Genomic DNA, 20,882 nt, shown 5'->3' on the forward strand with positions numbered 1-20,882 from the left:
TACAGTGAACATCATTTGCTTCATGAGAGACTGGACAAAGAGGAAGCACATCTCGGTATGGATTTTCCTACTCTGACAACTCTTGTCTCTTTCAAGCTTTCTTTATACACAAAATAATTTCTTAAAAAAATTTAATGCATTGATTACAAAGGTTTTCAAAATACATACTCTTCAAAAATTTTGATGATTACATAAGAATATTAAAAGAGGAACAAAGAAGCAAACAGCAATTTTGTAAGAACTAAAAATTAACATTTGATAAAATCAATTTACGTTAAACTCAATATCTTCTTCCTTAAGATTGGTGTCATAAAACCTTGCTGTTACAGTGTAGGAGTCCGGCCGGCAGACCCTCACTCCATTGGGTGCTCTCCGACTGGAGATTATTGAGTACCTGTGAACACAAGCGGGTAAGAGAGAAAGAAAGACATGGACGCCAGGTAGCTTTATCAAGGTGTGTGTCTTTACTTAGGATAACTCAGTTTATATAACCAGAGTCAGGAAGGAGACCCAGGGAAAACCGAAAGTAGCCCATCTTAACATAAACACGAGGTAATCCAATGTAACCATAAACATAAGACCGGAGGAGGAACTGGCAAAGAGAGTCCGACAAGCTTTTAACATAAACAGGAGACCTGTCAGTCTTTGATCTCAGGAGCTGCAGTCAGTGTTCTGCACCGCAGGCAGGTGGCCAGCTCCAGCTTCCAGCCTGTCCGGACTGCTTTCAGAATCCGAATTGCTCTCAAGCAAACGGGGAAGAAATCCACATTACAGGAATGCTAGACATGATGTCTCTATCTAAATTTGATTTTTGTTTCAGTTTGACGTATGATTAGTAGATCAAAAGTTATTTTCTATATTTGTCATGCTCTGTCAGAGGCTCTCAGGGGACAGATATATTAGACTCCTCTCAGCATGCACTTCTTGACACCTACAATAGTGCCTGCACTTGGTGACTGTATATGGGATGCTTATGTAGCAGAGGATTGTCTTGTCAGGCATCAATGGGAGAAGGGGCCCTTGGTTCTGTGAAGGCTCTGTGCTCCAGTATAGGGGAGGGTGCAAGGGTGGAGAGGCTAGAGTAGGTGGGTGGGAAGGGGAACACCCTTATAGAAGAAGGGGGAGGTGGAATGGGGTAGGGGATTTCTGGGCAGGATGGCCAGGAAAGGGGATAACATTTGAAATGAACATAAAGAAAGTATCCAAGAAAAAAAGTGATTTTTTTTACTACCTATTATTTCAAACTTAACTTTATAAAGAAGTTCAACCTGTATTCAATTATCCCTTTTTTTCCTCTATATTTCTTTTATATTTTATACAACACCACGGTCCCTTTTCTTCAATGCTTAAAATATTGTTCAGCCTCTTTGCTTAAAGCAAGGGCTGTCTATCAGTGAAGTTATGGTCTGACAGGTTTGTTCAGGGAGGCATATAATACTGAGCCAGGATGCCTTCCTCTGTGTCTTTGTCTCGAACCATTGTTTCAATATGATTCCTACCTTTATTACAGTTTTGTAAAGAATAGTGGAACATCAGGGTTCCTAAAAATGCATACTTTTGCCTTTAGGAAGGTAACAAGGCTTGTCTTAAACCTGCATGATCAAAGTCTCTTCCTATACATACAAGTTCCTTGTTTTTAAAATTAGACATTAGATTTCTGAGTTCTAGGCCAGTCTGGTCTACAGAGTGAGTTCCAGGAGAGCCAGGGCTACACAGAGAAACTCTGTCTTGAAAAACAAACAAACAAACAAAAAACCAACCAAACAAACAAATTAAACATTAGAAACCTAGCAATTCAATTACAGCTTGTCAGTTACTAAAATTTCACTAAGTTTTTCTTCCTAAATAACTCTTCTCAAATCCTCTTTCTCATGCTTACTAACAACACTTCTTAGTGATCTAAGTACTTATTTAAATAATAAGTTCTTAGGTAATATTCAATCTTTTGCATAACTTTTTCCCAGGGATCTTTCATTGATTTCATTTTTGTATTCACTAGCTTTTTGTTATCCTGTGTCTAGCTTTTGGAGAAAGGCCTTTAACAGTAAAAAGCATAAATATGGCAAAGTATGTGCAGCATGTATCCATCAAGAGTAGTGAAGGGTCAGTCTAGACTGTCCAAGCACCAGAACATGGTCAAACAGTGCCTTCACCATGCTTGGCATCACCATTTAAGGAAGTTATTTATGTCCTTCTTAAAGTCCTCTATCAGATCTGAACCTTGTTTTAAGTGCGTGTTCGGGTATCCAGGACTTCCTGTGGTGGGGAAACTTGTTCTAATGTTGCCAAGTCAAATTGGTTCCTGTTGTTTATTACTTTGCCTCTCACTATCTGGTTATCTTTGGTGTTATTTGGCCTCCTTGTCTCTGTCTGGAGACTGTCCTCCTGTGATCCTGTGATCCTGATGAGTTGAGGTGCAACTGGGATGTGGGTTGTGTAGGATCAGGTCTCACGCTGGGGCTCTGCTTCTGGGAAAGGTGGGAACTAGAAGAAACACAGAGAATTCTTAATAGAGCAAATTCTAATGGCTGAGATATACTTAAAATATTTAATATCTATAGTCATCAGAGTAATGCAAGCCATAACAACTCTGGGATTCCACCTTATATCCATCAAAAGGACTAAGACAAATGACCCTCAAGATAGAACACTTACTGGCAAAGATGTGGAGCATGGAAAACTCTTCTATTGTGGGTAGAAGGGCAAACCTGTAAAGCTGAGACCAGTGTGGCCTTGGTGAAGACAGAATTCCATCAGGTGAGTCTCCAGAAGTCACAATGGCTCCTTTGGGTGTGAAGCTTCTTTAGATAATAATGTACATAATTTCTGGACCCACTAACAGTGGAGGACTCTTTTCTTCCAAGAAATGTCATCACTGTTAAAGTTAATGATTCTTGATAATAAGAAATAGCACAAGTCCAGGAATTGTAGGTATAACTAATTTCTTAGCTAAGTAGTAAACACTGCGACCTTCAGGATAGCATTAAGGGTATGGGAAAACGCTCTATATATGTGAGTTTGAAAATATGTAATTTCTCAACTATGTAAAAATATGGATGCAATATCAATTTTATGAAAGGATACGGGAATCTAAAAGGACAAAAGCAGCTGCCTTGCAAGCCAATCAGTTAGAAGATTTCTAATGAAGGAGATAAAGAGGTTTAGTCAGTGGGGATCACAGTAGATCCTACCCAACTACATTTGTTTATGCTTACAAAGGCAGATGGATTCTTGAGTTCATGATCAGCCTAGGACAGAGCAAGACTAGGATCAGGCTTGATGGGAATGGTAAATTCAGGACAAGGTCCCACCAAATTATTCTCTGTGCCTAACAAAAATAGACAGATGTCTGAATGCACTTGAAATTTTAAGAAAAATAGATATGCTGGCTGTTTCCTAAGAATCAAAGTTCTGGGTGATGTGATGCTGACTCATAAGATAATCAAAAGGAAGACATGAAGTAAATGACTGGAATGCTATGTGAAATAGAAGATTGGACTTGTGTTGTGCAGGAGATGAGCTATCCAGAGAATTTTTTAGGATAAAAAGATAGAACTGCTTGGAGAACATAAACATGCACACACATAAGCAAGTAGAGCAGGGACAGAGTGATCTCTTAGAATGTTAAACAAGCAAAATATAGAAAGAAAGGTCTTTAGAGAGAAAGCAGAACATAGAAAGAAGGTCACTTTCTTTCTGTATCAAGAAGAGCTTGAAAAACTCTATCAAGAAGAACACATGCTCAAAGCTTGGACCCAAACTTTGACTTCTAGATCTTTGTTTTTACCACTCTCAGAAACACCTTCTCTAAGAACCCTTCTTCAATCCAAGGATGGTACAACCATTTTGGAAATTCTATTGGCAGTTTCTCAAGAGTATTGGGAATAGTTTTATTAGACAACCCAGATATACAAGTCCTGCGCATATACCCAATTGATGTTCCACCATCCCACAAAGACACATGCTCCACCTTGTTCATAGAAGCTTTATTCATAATAAGCAGAAACTGGAAACAAATCAGATATCCCTAAACCAAACAATAGGTATGGAAAATATGGTTCATTTATATGTGGAATGTTAATCAGATATTACAAACAAGGACATGATGAATTCTGAGGGTAGAGGATAGAACCGGAAAATTCAATCCTGAGTGAGGTAATCCAGTCCCAATGGGAAACTCATGGTATGTAAACTCACTTATAAGTAAATATTAGCTATAAAGTACAGGATATCCTTACTACAATCCACATACCCAAAGAATCTAAATAACAAATAAGGTAAAGAGATGATACCTGAATCTCACTCTGAGGGGTAAATAAAATAGCCATTGGACATGGACGTAGGGAATGGACTGGGTAGAAGAAGGAATGGAAAGGGAATGGGGCGGGGTTAGTGATTAGATGTGCTGAAAGCCATGGGGAGTGGGTTAGGAAAGTGAAAGTAAATCTACAGCTGGCAGAGGGAGCAGCATCATTAGAATGTGCCAGAGTCCTGGGATGATGGAGGCCCTATGGAGTTTATGTGGATGACTCTAGCAACACCTCTAGAAGTGATGGATATGGATGCAGAAGTGCTTGTGGGGCAAAAATGGGGTCCTGTGTCACTCAGGTCTAGGGCTGCTGGGCAAGGCAGACATGGGAAGTTTGACTGCACACAACCCCATGGAACTGACACCAGGTGGGCATTGGACTGTGAGAAGCCATGGGATTCCACTCTGGGGATGAGGAAGGCACAGTTTGGTGTCCCCACGGAATTGCAAGAAGTCAGGCTTTAACTCTTAGGCACCATAGATGCCACTGGCAAGAACTGGTTCTGGAGTCCTTAGACCAGGGATGACAGGTTCTCACTCTCAGACATCCCAGACACCACTGTATGTCACTGAAGAGCTGAGAAGGGGTGAGGACCCTTGGGTGGCCTCTAGCCCTGAAGCCAAAGGAAGAAAGGTAGGGGGAGAGAGCTCTAGCAGGATACCAAGGGGAAGAGAGAGTCTGGTTTGCTCAGTCATCTTTGGGTTGGTGGACGACTTGGCTGGAGAGTGGGGAAGCTTCCCCGTGAGAGGGTAGACACAATGCTTATTAGAGAGAAACCTGTTCTCTTGCTCCAGCATGGCAGATCCTGATGACCAGAGATGGTCCATGATTTTAAGGCATTTATTCCAAACAGGCAGAGAGGGGGAGAAGTGTAGAGAAGTAGAGGCTGGTCATGGTCATGTGGAGAGAGGGGGGAAGGGAACGGGGAGAGGGAGAGCAAGAAAGCAAGAAAATAGGAGGAAAGAGAGGCAAGAGAGTGAGGAGGAGGCAAGCAGCTCCTTTTAGAGTGGGCTGGGCCATCTTGGCTGTTTTCAGGTAACTGTGGGGGTAGAGTCCAGAAAGAATACCAGGAGCCTGGGACATTGCCTATGTGACTGATGGCCACATACTTCTCTGCAGGAGGAGGAGGGGGCTGTGGGAGGCTGTATCTGTGATAGAAGCCAGGATCCCAGGAGGCATGGCCGAGCACCATCCATCCCTTAGGGTCACCAGGGTTACAGGCCTATGTTCCACTGGGGACCAGGCTGTCTGTGCATAGCTCACTGCTCTACAAATGCCTACCTCCTGTAGCCAGGCAATACTCCTAGTGGAGGCATAAGGATACCAATATACCCACAAAACCTTTAACCCAAAATTTGTGCAGGTTATAAGAATTACAAGAACAAAATGGAACAGAAAATTAAGAAATAGCCAAACAATTTCGAACCCAACTTGCAACCCATTTCATGAACAAGAACCAATCTCTTACTCCACATCTAATGAGATGATCATATTTTTTTTCTTTGAGTTTAATTATATAGTGAATTATGTTGATGGATTTCTGTATACTGAACCATCCCTGCATCCCTGGGATGAAGATTACTTGATCTATTTGATCATGATGGATGATTGTTTTGATGTGTTCTTGGATTCAGTTTGCAAGAATTTTATTGAGTATTTTTGCATCGATATTCATAAAGGAAATTGGTCTGAAGTTTTCATTCTTTGTTGAGTCTTTGTTTTGTTTAGGTATCAGAGTAATTGTGGGTTCATAGAACAAATTGGGTAGAATACCTTCTGTTTCTATTTTGTGAAATAGTTTGAGAAGTATTGGTATATTAGGTCTTCTTTAAAGGTCCGGTAAAACTCTGCACTAAACCCATCTGGTCCTGGGCTATTTTTGTTTTTGAGACTATTAATGATTGTTTCTATTTCTTTAGGGGATATGGGACTGCTTATATCATTTATCTGATCTTGATATAACTTTGGTACCTGGTATCTGTCTAGAAAATTGTCCATTTCATCCAGGTTTTCCAGTTTTGTTGAGAATAAGCTTTTGTAGTAGGATCTCATGATTTTTGGATTTCCTCAGTTTCTGTTTTTATGTCTCCCTTTTCTTTCTGATTTTGTTAATTAGGATACTGTCTCTGTGCCCTCTAGTTTGGCTAAGGGTTTATGGCCTAATTGGTCATCAATGGGAGGAGAGGTCTTTGGCCCTGTGAAGGTTCTATGCCCCAGTGTAGGGGAATGCTAGGGCTAGGAAGTGGAAGAGGATGGGTTGGTGAGTAGGGAGGGGGGAGGGAACAGGGCTTTTTTTTTCAAAAGGGAAACCAGGAAAGGAGATATCATTTGAAATGTAAATAAAGAAAATATCTAAAAAAATATTAAAATATGCAAAAAAGCCCAATCCCTGACACTGTGAATGATACTGTGTTATGCTTTAAGCCTTGAACTTAGAACTGCATTCCTATCAGAGTTTCAATCTAGCAGCCAACAGAAAGAGATGGAGAGGCCCATGGCCAAATATTAGATGGAACTCAGAAAGTCTTGTGGAAGACTTGGCAGAAGAATTGATGGACCTTAAGGGGGATAGGAACTTAACAGGAAGACCCAACAGAGTCAACTAACATTCACATTTCTAGCTCTGAGAGACTGAACAAACCACCAACAAATAACCATGCATGGACTGGACCTAAAATCCAAACACCTGATGGCACATATGTAGCAGATATGCAGATTGGTCTTGCTGAGGGTCCCCTAACAACTGGAGTGGAAGCAGTCCGCGGACTGTGTAGGCAACTTATGGATCCAGTTCCCCCTTCTGGGCTGCCTCCTCTTGCCTCAGTGAGAGTAGATGTGTGAGTCGCGCAGGGATTTGATATGCCATGGTGAGTTTGTAGCCACAGAGGAGAAGCAGACTGTAGGATAGGGGTTGGCCTATACATGGATGGACTATTTGGAGGGAGGGGACTGCATTTTGATGTAACTTGAATAAGCTAATTAATGGAAATATATATTATCAATGAAGGAGAAATATATCACATTCATAAAGAGAGAATATGACTATAGAAACTAATTTACTTGTGGTATGGGGTATATTGCCAGAAATGAACATGTTTGTGTCTCTATTATTAGCACTTTTGAATCTGGCTATAAGGGTTAAGGCCAGGGCAGCAAGCAGGAATGAAGTCTGAAAGTATTCATGAATTCTAGCTAAGATTGAAGGAAGCATGAATGTCTCTGTGTGTGTGTGTGTGCGTGTGTGTGCATGTGTGTGTGTGTTTAGGTACATTTGTGTGTAGTGATTATGCACGTATATATGTTCAGAGAACCTCAGTCATGGTTGCTCAAATAATGCAGTCCACATTTTTTTGTGTGACAGAGACTCCAAGTAGAGTAAGCTGGCGGGTCACCATGAGTAAGGATCATACACATCTTTGGCTTCTGAGTGCTAGCAGTATAAGAATGTACTAACATGTCCAGAGTTTTTAACTGTGTTCCAGTATGCTAATTAGACACAATTCATTAAGGTCAATATGCAAGTCTATTACTCACTGTGCTATAAAGTTTGCTTTTATGGTTTTGTTGTTGTTATTATTGTTGTTGTTGTTAAGTGTCTAATGTGATTAGATCCATGCCATAGTCTTGTTAGTTTGTTGGAAGATTCAATAGTATATATTATAAAATTTGTGAAGAGGAACCAGAAATTTCTTACAGTAAGAGAGCCTAGGAAAGCCAAGGTCCAGGTAATATTAGATCTTGGATATTTTGAGGGAATATACCCTAGTCTTACAACTTGAAAAGTGCTTGTTCAGGCATTCATTTAGAAGACATAAAACATTCTGGTGATAGACATGGAAACGTGAAAGAGAAGAAAAACAACCAATAAAGAAAATGTATGTCACGGTTCAAAGATAGCTAATTTTTATATTGTCACATAAGCAAAACAGAACAAAACAAAAATCAAAAAACAAAATAAAAAAAAATAGCAGGGGCCAATATAGCTGTCAGGTTTTTCTTCAAAGAAGGTATGAATTTTCATTTTTTCATTATGATTTCATCATTTCAGTAGTCTTTCCCCATTGCCATACCCTTATTCCAAGTTTCATTTCTGTTTCAGTAATACACTTATAACAAGAAATTTAGGATAGAAAGTGTTTGTTTCAGCTTGCAGTTCCAGGTTATGGCATCAGTGTAGGAACATCACAGTAGCAAAATCCTAAAACATGTAGTTATATCCCATCCACAGTCAAGGACAGAGGGAAATGAAGATATGTGTGCTCACTGCCTCACCTCTTACACAGATCTGAGTTTCTTGTCTAGGGAATGCAGCTACCCACAGTAGTATGTGTCTTCTTACACACCTAAGATGACAGTAATCTTGTACAGACAGTCATAGTCAAACTTCTCTAACACTACATGAAACACTTTTGACAAGTTACTTTTGATTGTTTAAGTTGGACAATAAATATAAAACTTGCACCTTGGTATTTAAATTGCTAGCCATGTATTTTGGAAGAATAAGCACATAGCCCCTAGAAGTAAGTTGGAACATGAAACAGGAGAAAAATGGAAGCTAAAAAGACATATGTGTATATCTTCTACAGAAAAATTTTAAAATCTATTCATAAGTACATTTTATAGGAATCAATCATTACAGAAGAGATAAAATCAGTATTTTTCTTACTCTTTAAAACTCTGTGTGTGCATGTGCGGTTTTGTGTGTGTATATGTTTGTGTGTGTGTGTATGTGTACAAAAGAGATATACATGTATGTTCATTTATCACAGCTTTGGCTAATATATTGTTCCTTACATTCAACTTTGTTTATAATAGCTTCCATTGCTAGGGTCTATGCAGAGGGCTATCTGGATCATAAGGTTAGCTTCCCTGTGCTGGGGGTAGGTCTTGTGTACTGTATATCCAGTTGATTATTTTTGTGCCCAGAACTTTGCTCACAGTCCGGATGCTAGAATTGTCATGATTACTGAACTGTCTCCTATATAATATTGTGTAAAGAATGATCGCTAATTAACTCAGACTGGTTAATAAAGAGCTGATAAGCCTATTGGTGGGCAGAGGAAATAAGAAGGCAAGACTCTGAAGCCAGCCAGGGATCTTTGGGAGAAAGGCAATGAAGAAAAGAAGGTAGAAAGACAATGACTATATGGAGAGACAGAGTGGATTTGCTCTGAGGTCAAGATAATTGAGTAGACATAAGGACACACATGGACCAGAGAAAGCCAGGAAAAGACCAGATTGGCAAGTGACAGGACATTTGTCTGGATATTAGCAGTCTAAGGTAGTTAGAGTAGCTCAGAACCTGCCTAGCCTAAGCTGGTGGTTGCTCATAAATTAAATAGGTCTTTGTGTCTGTTATTTCAGAGCTAAAATGGGAACAGATAAAGATACGTTCCTTCTATAAATTAATGATAACTTCCATGACTTCCCCTCCCTCTGTCTCCCATCTTGTTGTAAGAGTGCTGAGCTTGCAGATATGTAATACTGTGTCTCATTTTCTAAGGTATCATTAAACACTCAAAGACTGTCTCTAATAACACAGTTCTTCCAGAATGACATTACCAACTTAACCTCTTCAAACAACACCACCAACTATAGAATAAGTATTCAAATACCTGATATTGGAAGGACAATTTCATTCAAATAATCACTTTGCAAGTCGAGTTGGAATCATGGATTGTGAATCAAGGATGGTGAGGAAGATCTGAGTTCAGATGTTTGTGCTTATGCTCTTAGTTTTGTTGATTCTTTGTATAGTTCTTTTGTTTCTATGTGGTTGATTTTGCCTATTTCCTACCACCTCCTCCTCTTAGGTGTGTTTGCTTCTTTTTCTCCTAGGGCTTTCAGGTGTACTCTTAAGTTGCTAGTGTAGGATCTTTCCAAGCTCTTAAAAAGGACACTTACTGCTATGAATTTTCCTCTAAATACTGCTTTCATCAGTCTGGGTATGTTATGTTACCATTTTCATTGAATTCCTGGAAGTCTATAATATCTTTATTTCTTCCCTGACCAAGTTGTTATTGAGTAGAGAAATGTTCAATTTCCACGTGTATGTAGGCTTTCTGTAGTTTTTGCTGTTATTGAAGACCAGACTTAGGCTATGGTGATCTGATAGGATGCATGGTATTATTTCAACCTTCTTGTATCTGTTGAGGGTTGTTTTGTGACCAATTATATGGTCAGTTTTGGAGAAGGTACTATGAGGTGCTGAGAAGAAGGTGTATTCTTTTGTTTTAGGGTGAAGTGTTCTGTAGATATCTGTTAAATCCATTTGGTTCATAACTTCTATTAGTTTCACTATTTCTTCCTTTATTTTCTATTTCAATTACCTGCACATTGAAAAGAGTGGGATGTTGAAATCTTCCACTATTATTATGTGGGGTTCAATGTGTGTTTTGAGCTTTAGTAAAGTTACTTTTATGAATATGGTTGCCATTGCATTAGAGCATAGATGTTCTGAATTGAGATTTTCTATTGGTGGATTTTTCCTTTCATGAATATGAAGTGTCCTTCCCCAACTCACTTGATAACTTTTGGTGGAAAGACTATTTTATTGGATATTAGGATGGTAACTCCAGCTTGTTTCCTGGGACCATTTGCTTGGAAGACTTTTTCCAGCCTTTTACTGTGAGGTAGTGTCTATCTTTGTTATTGAGGTGTGTTTATTGTAGGAGCAAAATACTGGACCTTGTTTATATATCCAATCTGTTAGATTATGATTTTTTATGTGGGAATTACATCCATTGATATTGAAAGGTATTAAAAACAGGTGGTTGTTAGTTACTGTAATGTTTGTTGTTGTAGGTGGCATTATTTGTAAGTGATTCTCTTCTTTTGATTTTTTGTTTAGAATATAATTAAAATTTTGTTCTTTCTTTGGTGTAGGTACCCTCCATTTGTAAGAGTTTTCCTCTGGAGTCCTCTGTAGGGCAGGATTGCTAGATAGGTATTGGTTAAATTTGCATTTGTCATAGAATATTTTGGTTTCTTTATTGATGATTGTTGAGAGTTTTGTAACTTATAGTTATCTAGGCTGTTATTTGTGTTCTCTTGAGGTCTACATGACCTCTGTCCAGCCTCTTCTGGCTTTTAGTGTCTCTGTTGACAAGCCTGGTGTAATTCTGATAGGTCTGCCTTCATATGTTACTAGGAATTTTTCCCATACAGCTTTTAATATTCTTTCTTTGTTCTGTGCATTTAGTTTTTTGATTGTTATATAAGAAGAGGATTTTCTCCTCTGGTTCAATCTATTTGGTGTTCTATAGGTTTCTTTTTCACTTATGGTCATCTCTTTCTTTCAGATGGGGAAGTTATCTTCTCTGATTTTGTTGAAGACATTTCCGGGTCCTTTGAGCTGACAATCTTTGCTCTTTTGTATTCCTATTATTCTTAGATTTGGTCTTTTAATTGTGTCCTGATTTTCCTGGACATTTTAGGTTAGGAATTCATGTTTTTAATTTTCTTTCATCATTGGGTAAAGATCTTCTAAAGTACCTTCTACACCTGAAATTCTTTTTTCTATCTCTTGTATTCTGTTCTTGATGCTTGCATTTGTAGTTCCTGACCTCTTTCCATTTCTGGTGTTGCTTCCATTTGTGTTCTTAAGTGTTTCTACATCTATGTTTAGGTCTTGGACTGCCTTGTTCAATTTTGTCACCTGTTTGATTGTGCTTTTCTGTATTTTTTAAGGTATTTATTTGTTTTCTCTTTAATAGTTTCTACCTGTTTACCTGTGTTTTCCAGTATTTCATTCAGGGAGTTATTTATAACTTCCTTAAAGGACTCTACAAGCCTCATGAGATAATATTTTAGATCAGCACCCAACTTTAGAGGTTGTGTTGGTATGTCCAGGGCTTGCTGTGGTAGTTGAACTTGGTTCTGATGATCCCAAGGTACACTAGAATATATTCCTATGGTTCTGCACTTAACTCTCAAAATCTGGTTATCTCTGGATCAGTTATCTGGCCTTGGTTGCTGCAGGTCTCCTGGAAACCCTGTGGCTCTGGCTGTAGCATACCTCCAAGGAGAACTTCAGACTGTGGAGCTTTCAGAGGGGTATGCACACCAGTTATTTGTTGCCCCAGGTGTAGCAACTCTTCTGGGAGGCTTTATGAATGTGGGGTCTTGAGATGTGCAGACAAGCTGCTAATCTGTTGCTATGCATGCAGCAAATCTCCTGGGAGATTTTCAGACTGTGGGGTCTTCAGAGGAGTAGTCAAGCTGATGATCTGCTATAGCTAAAGGTGCAGGACAGAAAAGGGGTGGAATTTGAGGTAGGAAGAATGGGTCCTGAGACCAATGGTATGCAGCATTCTCAGTGCTGGTGTTAATTGGGAGGGTCCTTTACCTGTTACCCTGCAGGCAGCTGAAGTTCTGAGAGGTCTTCAGCCTTCAAACTGTGGGCTCTTCAAAAGAGTAGTCAAGTTGATGATTTTCCCTGGTAGAAGATGCAGGTTAGAAGAGGTGGAGTTTATGGAGGGCGGGTGTCCCAAGTCAGGTGAGCTCCTTAGGTTTCCAGCTGTTGCAGTTATTTGGGAGAGTCCATTACCTGTTGCCCTCAGTGGAGCTAATGTTCTTGGATGCCTTCAGACTACAAGGTCTTCAGAGGAGCAGACAACCTGAAGATCTGCCAGAACACAATCCCTTAAACTCCATCCTATTATGAATATCTTTAGAAGATACTGTTTTGTCCTAGTTCATAGAGACAATCAATCCTATGATATGAATACATACAGAGTAGGTTGAAAACATGACTCAATAATTAACATTATTAGCTTGTCTAGAGGACACTGGTTTAATTATCACTATCCACATTGCATATCACAACCATTTACCTACATGTCTTGTTTTAGAATATCTCACATCTTATTCTAACCTCTGTCAGAACTAGGCAATAAAGTGAGAAACAGAAATACATGCAGGCAAAATCATCATACATAAAATAACAAAGAATATTAAAATTAATATAATTCATTTATTGTGTAATACTATGGTTCTCTAGAATAGGAAAACCAATGTAATGTATAAATATTACAAAGAAATTTAATAGATTAACTTATGTGTTCTTCTCTAGGTAATTAAACAATGGCAGGTTGCATGCTAGGAATAGTGTGAATCCAGTGGCTACTCAATCTATTTGACCAGATGGTTCAATAGAACTGTGATGCCTAGATTTTATCCAAGTTGATATAAGGTAGAAATCATCTTGTCTCAGAGAAGGAACCCCCAATTAAGGAAATCTGCCCATCATTGCTGGTGGTAGGTTTTCTTCATAATTAGTAGTTGATGTAAGAGGGCCCAGCCCTATTACAGAGGGGCCATCCCTGGGCTGACGCCCCTGGATTCTTTAAGAAAGCAGGCTGAGCAATCCATGAAGAACAAACCAGGAACAATAATTTTCCATGGCCTCTGCATGAGGTCTTGCCTTCAAATCTCTGCTCTGTTTGAATTTCTGTCCTGACTTCCTTAAATAATGAACCACGATGTGGAATTGTAAGACAAATAAACTCTTTCTCTCCTACTTAATTTTAGTCGTGACCTTTCATTCGGCAATCATAATCCTAACTAAGACATGTAACCACCTGATGTGGAAAGCCATCATCATATCTAGAGTGCTATAAGTCTTTATTTGGAGTTAGAAAGCTGAATAATTTGAGTTCTGAGGGCAGCAAAAAGAGTGCAGAAGCTGTGATAGCAGAAGCAGCAATAACAACAGCAATGTATTAAATTAATTAAGTTATGCAAATAAGAATGAGTCAAGCTACTCTATTTGCATGTGACATCTCATTATATAAAAGACAGCACCCAAACTGAACTAAAAACCTTCTTGAAATGACAAATTCACCAGTGTGATGTTACTTTTACCTGAACTATTGGAAATGAAATTAAAGACATAAACCTAAAACCAGAAACATAGAAACAATTGCAATGTCATAGACTGTGCCCTATGTCTTTTTCTATAATAATATCTATATCCACATGTATATCATCAATATTTATATCATTTATGTCTTAATCACAGCAAGATAACTACAGATAAATGATAGATATAAATACATAGAAATCTCTTTATCTCTATCTACATATGATACAGATGTATAAATAGATAAATTTAGATAGATATGTAGAAATACTATATATTTATATATGCATCTATATAAATTCACAGTTGTCAATTGTTAGCCTTAATTCTTGATAAAGAAGGGAGTCTATTCAGAATATATATTCATATGTTACATATGTATATATGTAAGTACATATTTAGATATATATTATCAGTTCAATATATTTAGATATATTATGAGGAAAAATCAACCACATCAATGAAGTAACTACAAGTATAACTATCATATACTATGTTGACAATAGTCCACTTTCATTGTCCAATATCTTATATGTTTAGGAGGTCCATACAAGCTAACTTTGTGAATAATGAGCAAGAACCATTACTCTGTCCTTTAGTGCATAAAATCTTCAGCAGTAAAGTAATCTACCTGATGTTTACATTAAATATCATTGCTTCTGATTTACTAGTTTCAGTGAGCAAAGATGTTAGCTACATGTCTACTTCAGGGACTTTTATAGTCAGAAAGGCTCATAATCCATAGATCATAAGACAAAAGGAGGCCACTTGTTATGAAATCTATATATGCCAAGTGCTTACTTGGAGACTAGAGGAACCATAAAAGAAAGTATGTAGGAAAAAAACAAAAACAAAAACAAAAACAAAACTCAATGGGAAAATGACTTAGGCCTGGAAGTTCAATCATAGCTGGTCTCTAAAAGATGCTCCTGAGATTCTTGTGGCAATTTTAACTTTTCTGGTTTCACAGATGTGGTGATTTGCATAAGAACCTTCCTGAAGGCTCATATATTTGGACACTTAGTAACCAGGTAGTGAAATTATTTGATAGGATTCAAAGGATTAGAAGAGATCCTTATGGAAGAATGTTCCTGGGGGGGTGTTCTTTGAGTTTTTACTAGTCTATGTCAGGCCACTCTGCCTCTCTTTTTCTGCCTTTAGAGCACAATATAGTACCCAATTATTTCTCCAGCATTCTGCCTTCCATGCCTGCCACCATGCTCCTTGTAATTATGATAACAGACTAAGCCACTTTCATCTCCTCTTACTATAACCCTCTTAGTGCCCATTCTTATCCATCTTTACCTGAGACCTGCCAATGTTTTATTAGGTAGATTCTGCTTACTTCTCTTTTTTAAATTTCATGTTACTCCCTTCTAGACACTGGGAAATCTGTCCTATTTATAAATGAGAAACTTGGCCCTGATAAGAAAGAAAGTAGGATACCATGCAGTACCAGCATTGCCTTTGCAGGGCACTTGTTCAGATAAGCTTCCCATAGTGCATCAATGACAATAATGACACAAAGCTTTTTGGAAATCCATAGGAAATCTGGAGCTACTAGGACCCATCTAGGTAAAAGTTAAAGAGAAAAAGTTTTAGAAAATGTGAGATTCTGACATAATGATCAAAACATAATAAGAAAGAGGTAGCATGTGTGGAGAAAAGCCTGTGAAAACAGAGAAAATGAGATCATATTAAGCAATCCTTAGCAGCCCTTATGAAGAAATGTCTCAGTCTGATGCAATGTTATATCAAATTACAACAGTGCACAAAGTATATAAAGAAACGAAATTTATTTCTCTCTGAAGATATAGAAGTCCAAGATCAGTAAAATTTCAGTGAATGGTGAGAATTCATCATTGAGCTTACAGATGGCAGTTTCTCAGTGCAACTTCAGAATCTGTTCAAAGTTTTCTCTAGGACTGTTTTGTGATGACATTAGTCTCATTTTCCTGCTTGGGAATCATGAAGTGCAAAAAACCTAATATCCTATCATTACCACATTTGAGTTGCAAACCAGCACATCAAATGCAGTTGAACATAAGCATTCTTTTGATTGTAACATGCTACATGGCTTATATTAACATGTTACACATATAGGTTTTATGGTAACTCTAAATATTTTGCTTCAGAGAATATTCAAGCAAAGGGGCAATTTGGTTCTCTTTGTAAGCCATGTCTCTTATTTTTATCCTGTACCCAATAAATAACATGTGTGATATGACAGTAGCTTATCTTGGGTCCAGAATGTGAATGTCATCCTTTCACTTCTTCCTACAGGGGTGACCATGCTTAATTTCTACATATTTTGACCCCTTCTTGTTGTCCTCCTCATTTGTAGTTAAATGTTTACCATTTTGAATTTTCTATCACACAACAATTTTGACTCACAATTTTGTGGCCTTTCAGCAAAAATATGTGCTCTAGCATGGTACCTACTTTTCAACCTGTGTGCATTGACAGAGCTGAGTCAGGTGCTGGGTACAGAGAAGAAGTAAGTGTAATACTTACTTATTAATTACATTAATGATGAATAAAGGCATGAAAAAACCTAAAAGATTTTGTCATATTGCAAGATCTTGATGATTAGAAATTTTGCCACTATTTGCTGTATGGGTTTCTTTGGTAAATCTTACACAATTTTCAGCTTTGATATCTGACAAATGAGAGAATTTTCTGCTCTTTGGAAGTCATTTCAGAATATGTAAGAAAAGTATATGGAAGAAAACCTATTCACTGTAGATTAATACACCGTATTTTTTTAAACTTACTATCATTTTTTATTATTTTATGTATATAAGACTTTGCCTAATACACATAAACAAATGGACATACAATAACTTGTTCTCACTTCAGTTCCTGAATCTGGAAGTGGTTAGAAAAGGTTATGAGCTATCTTAGAACAATACTTGTGAACAGATGGCTGTGAAATGCCATGTGAATTGTGCTAAAAACCAATTATGAGGAAAAGCACTTGTTCCCAAAGCTGAAGACCTAAATTCAACACCTGAGACCTATATGCATCAAATAGAGAAAATATGTCACCTCTGTTCTAGTTGTCCTCTGATCTCCACAGGCATATGATAGAGTAAGTACTCTCACTGGAACACTAAAATAAATATTAAAAAAAAAACCTAAAAAGAGATTCAAGACTCACAAAAAATACTAGTAGGTCTTTCTCTTGTTGCTTTTATAACTTAGCATCAATAGTGTATATTCTAATACACAATAGATTAATTTCCTAGTGAATCTTCAAAGTTATTCACTTTACAGTCTACATTTCTATAGTCATTCTGTTATTCTGAGCAGAGCTCCTAGCAAAAAGGAGGGCAGAAGCTATGGCAGCAGCAGCAGCAGCAACAACAACAACAGCATCAGCAGCAATAACAACAACAGTGTATTAAGTTAACTGAAGTTATACAAATAAGAAGAGAATAAGTCAAGCTATTCCTATTTGCAGATGGCATCTCATTATGTACTAGACAGCCAAAAACTCAACTAAAAGCCTTGTAGAAATGAGAGACAAGTTCAGCATTGTGATTTTCATCTTTTACCAGAACTATTGGAAATGGAATTAGACACATGAACCTGAAACCAGAAACACAAAAACAGTTGGAATAAATCATATACTATGCCCTGTGTCATATCTATATTTATAAAAATATCTATGTCTATACATATATCATGTATATTTGTATTATTTATATCTTGATCATAAATCAATGTAACTACAGGTAAATAATAGATAAATAAAAATACATAGATATTAATTTATGTTATAGATATAGATGATATATATGCATATATATATACATAGATAAATATAGAAGAGAGGTAGATATTGTGTATGCTTATATATATCTATATAAATTTACAGTTATCAATGTTTTTCCTTAATTCCTTGATAAAATTTCCTTGATAAAAATGTATCCTATTCAGAAAATATATATTTTATATATGTATATATGTAAGTACACATTTAGATATAAGCTAAGTATATATATGTACATATAACTACTTCAGTAGGTCTCTATATACAAATGTATCCATTATATATCTATATATTATCCATCTCTCTGTCCTTTATGTACCCATAATCTGTGTACTTGAAAGTACTCTTTAGTAGAAATCCTATTTTTCCAAGAATTGACGCCAACTTCCAAGAAGTTGGAATTTATACAACTAAAATATTTCACAAAAGCTAAACAAAAACTGTGTGAAACAGAGACTCCATAGAGTGGAAGAGTATCTTTGTCACCTTTATGTTTGACAGAGTATTAGATATCTAGAACATATGAAGAAATAATAAATGAGTACAATAAAATATGACCCATTTAAAAATGGTTCTAGGATCTCAAACAACTCTGAGAAGTCTTCTGGCTTCAGTCATAACAGCAAATATCACCAAAGCAATTGATAGGAAATGTTGCAGGGAAAGTGTAAGCTACATTCACATCTCCAAAATTGCAAATTAGCACAGCAGATATGGAAGTCAGCTTGGAGAATTCTCAAAAACTAAAATTAAAATTACAATACGACCCAATTGTACCACTCCTTGGCATATGGACGGAGTACTCTCTATCCTAATACTCTATTGATACTTGCTCAGACTTATTCATCACTTCACTGTTCATAATAAATGTTAAATGCAAACACCTTAAATATCCTTTACTGCTTGCTTGAAATCCAAAGTTGCTAACAGAGACTCAAGTACTAAAACACATTGTCATTTGAAATAAAGAGGGCCTGCCCAGTTCATCATGCATTTGTGACCTCATGGGATTTGGATAAAACTTCTATGAATGAGAATTTTATGGTGGACAATATACAGAATACAATATGAACATCAAAATTTATACCAGAGAGAGGGTTTGACTTAGAATTTTGCCCTAGACCACAAGCTATATTCTTTGTAATAGCAATGACTTTATCCAAAACACACACGTGCGTGCACACACACACACACACACACATACATACACACACACACACATGCACACAAACATATACACACATAAAACATCACAGCATAAAATGGATAGTAGTCACATCAAGGAAATAGTAATAAAAGACAGTGGTAATGTATCTAGTGATAATTGTAATGATTAAGGGGTTAATTTGATGTTAAAAATTATTCTTAGAAAATTAAAAGACTAAGAACACAATAATTTTCAAAGAGAATATATCTAACAAATGCCAATATTCTACTATACTATACTATAAATAACTTTATGCCAAATGTTTGCTTTAGCATAGTTATTACTATTCTTTCACAAAACCTTACACTTTAAAATATTGTTTCTTTAATGAGTTTTAAAATGAATTCTATACAATTATTAATCAGTGATGTCAGATTCATGTGGGGTGAAAGATTTTTTTATGCATTTTTGAAATTAGTGTGAATGTAAGTTTCATTTGGGGGTAAAATGTTTCCAATTACTATAAAATGTAGGGTTTCTCTGTGGGCATTTTCTGATAATGAATAAGGTTTCAACATTGTTAAAATTCTGTCAATTATTTTCTCATTTTAAATAACATGTTTCTGTATGAATTCTGAGGCAGTAATTACCTATCACGTTAGATTCATGCATCTATCTATGTGTTCCAAGGTTTGTGCTTTCCTAAAATGTTTGTCATGCCGTTTACATGTGTAAGGTTTCCCTCTAGTATGCATGCTGTGTTATGCTTAAAGACAGAATTTCTGTGTGAAGGACTTTCCACATATTTACATTAGTCAGGTTTGTCTTCAGTATGGGTTCTGAGGTGGCATTTAAGGTTTGAAGACCAGGAAAAGTGCAGCCTGTATTCATTACACTTAGGAGGTTGTTTTCCAATATGGATTCTTTGATGAACTTGGAAAATTCAAGAAGACTTGTCACACTTTTCATACTTCTAAGGTTTAACTCTTGTGTGAATTCTATAGTGAAGACAAAGATTTTAGGAGTTAGGAAGTCCTAACTCCTAAACTTCACATTCATTACATTTGAAAGGTTTCACTCCTGTATGGATTCTGTGGTGAATGGGAAATTTCAAAGATTGTGTAAAAAAGTTATCCCATTCATTACGTTTGTAAGTGATCCCTCTTGTATGAACTTTGCTGTGAACATTAAAATATGAGAAGGTGGTAAAAGATTTCTGACATTCATTATATTTGTAAGGTTTCTCTCCAGTGTGGATTCTGTAGTGAACTTTAAGATAGGCGTACTGTGTAAAATATTTGCCTAATTCATTACATTTTAAGCACATTCATTACATTTGTAAGGCAACTCTCCTGTATGGGCTCTGTAGTCAACTTTAAGACATGAGGAGGTGGGAAATGATTTCCCTCATTGAATATATATGTAAAGTTTCTCTCCAGTATGGATTCTGTGGTGAACTTTGAGATATGAGGACTTGCTGAAGAATTTGCCACACTCATTACATATGAAAGGTTTCTCTCCAGTATGCATTCTATAGTGAACTTAAAGTTTTGAATTCTGTGTAAAAGATTATCCACATTCACTGTATTTGTAAGGTTTCTCTCCTTTATGGATCCTGTAGTGAACTTGAAATTGTGAGAAATGTGCAAAAGATTTCCCACATTCATTACATTTGCATGTTTTCACTCCAGTATGGATTGTGGGGAACTTTAAGAATTAAAGTTTGATCTCCCTTCCTGTCTTGGAATCCTATGCCTTGGATTCCTAGCTTTGATTTGCCCGCTTTTC

General features: G+C 37.0%; 1 protein-coding gene across 1 annotated transcript in view; it reads right to left on the reverse strand.

Moving 5' to 3' along the window:
• Positions 1-264: 264 nt before the first annotated feature.
• Surf6 (surfeit 6) overlaps positions 265-20,882 on the reverse strand; it is a 43,486-nt gene continuing 22,868 nt past the window's right edge. Inside the window, exon 5 of the mRNA XM_031373184.1 lies at positions 265-394. Within this exon, the coding sequence (XP_031229044.1) occupies positions 265-394 (130 nt within the window). The remainder of the gene's footprint in view (positions 395-20,882) is intronic.

This window comes from Mastomys coucha, unplaced genomic scaffold, assembly GCF_008632895.1.
Source record: "Mastomys coucha isolate ucsf_1 unplaced genomic scaffold, UCSF_Mcou_1 pScaffold15, whole genome shotgun sequence".
NCBI lineage: Eukaryota > Metazoa > Chordata > Mammalia > Rodentia > Muridae > Mastomys > Mastomys coucha.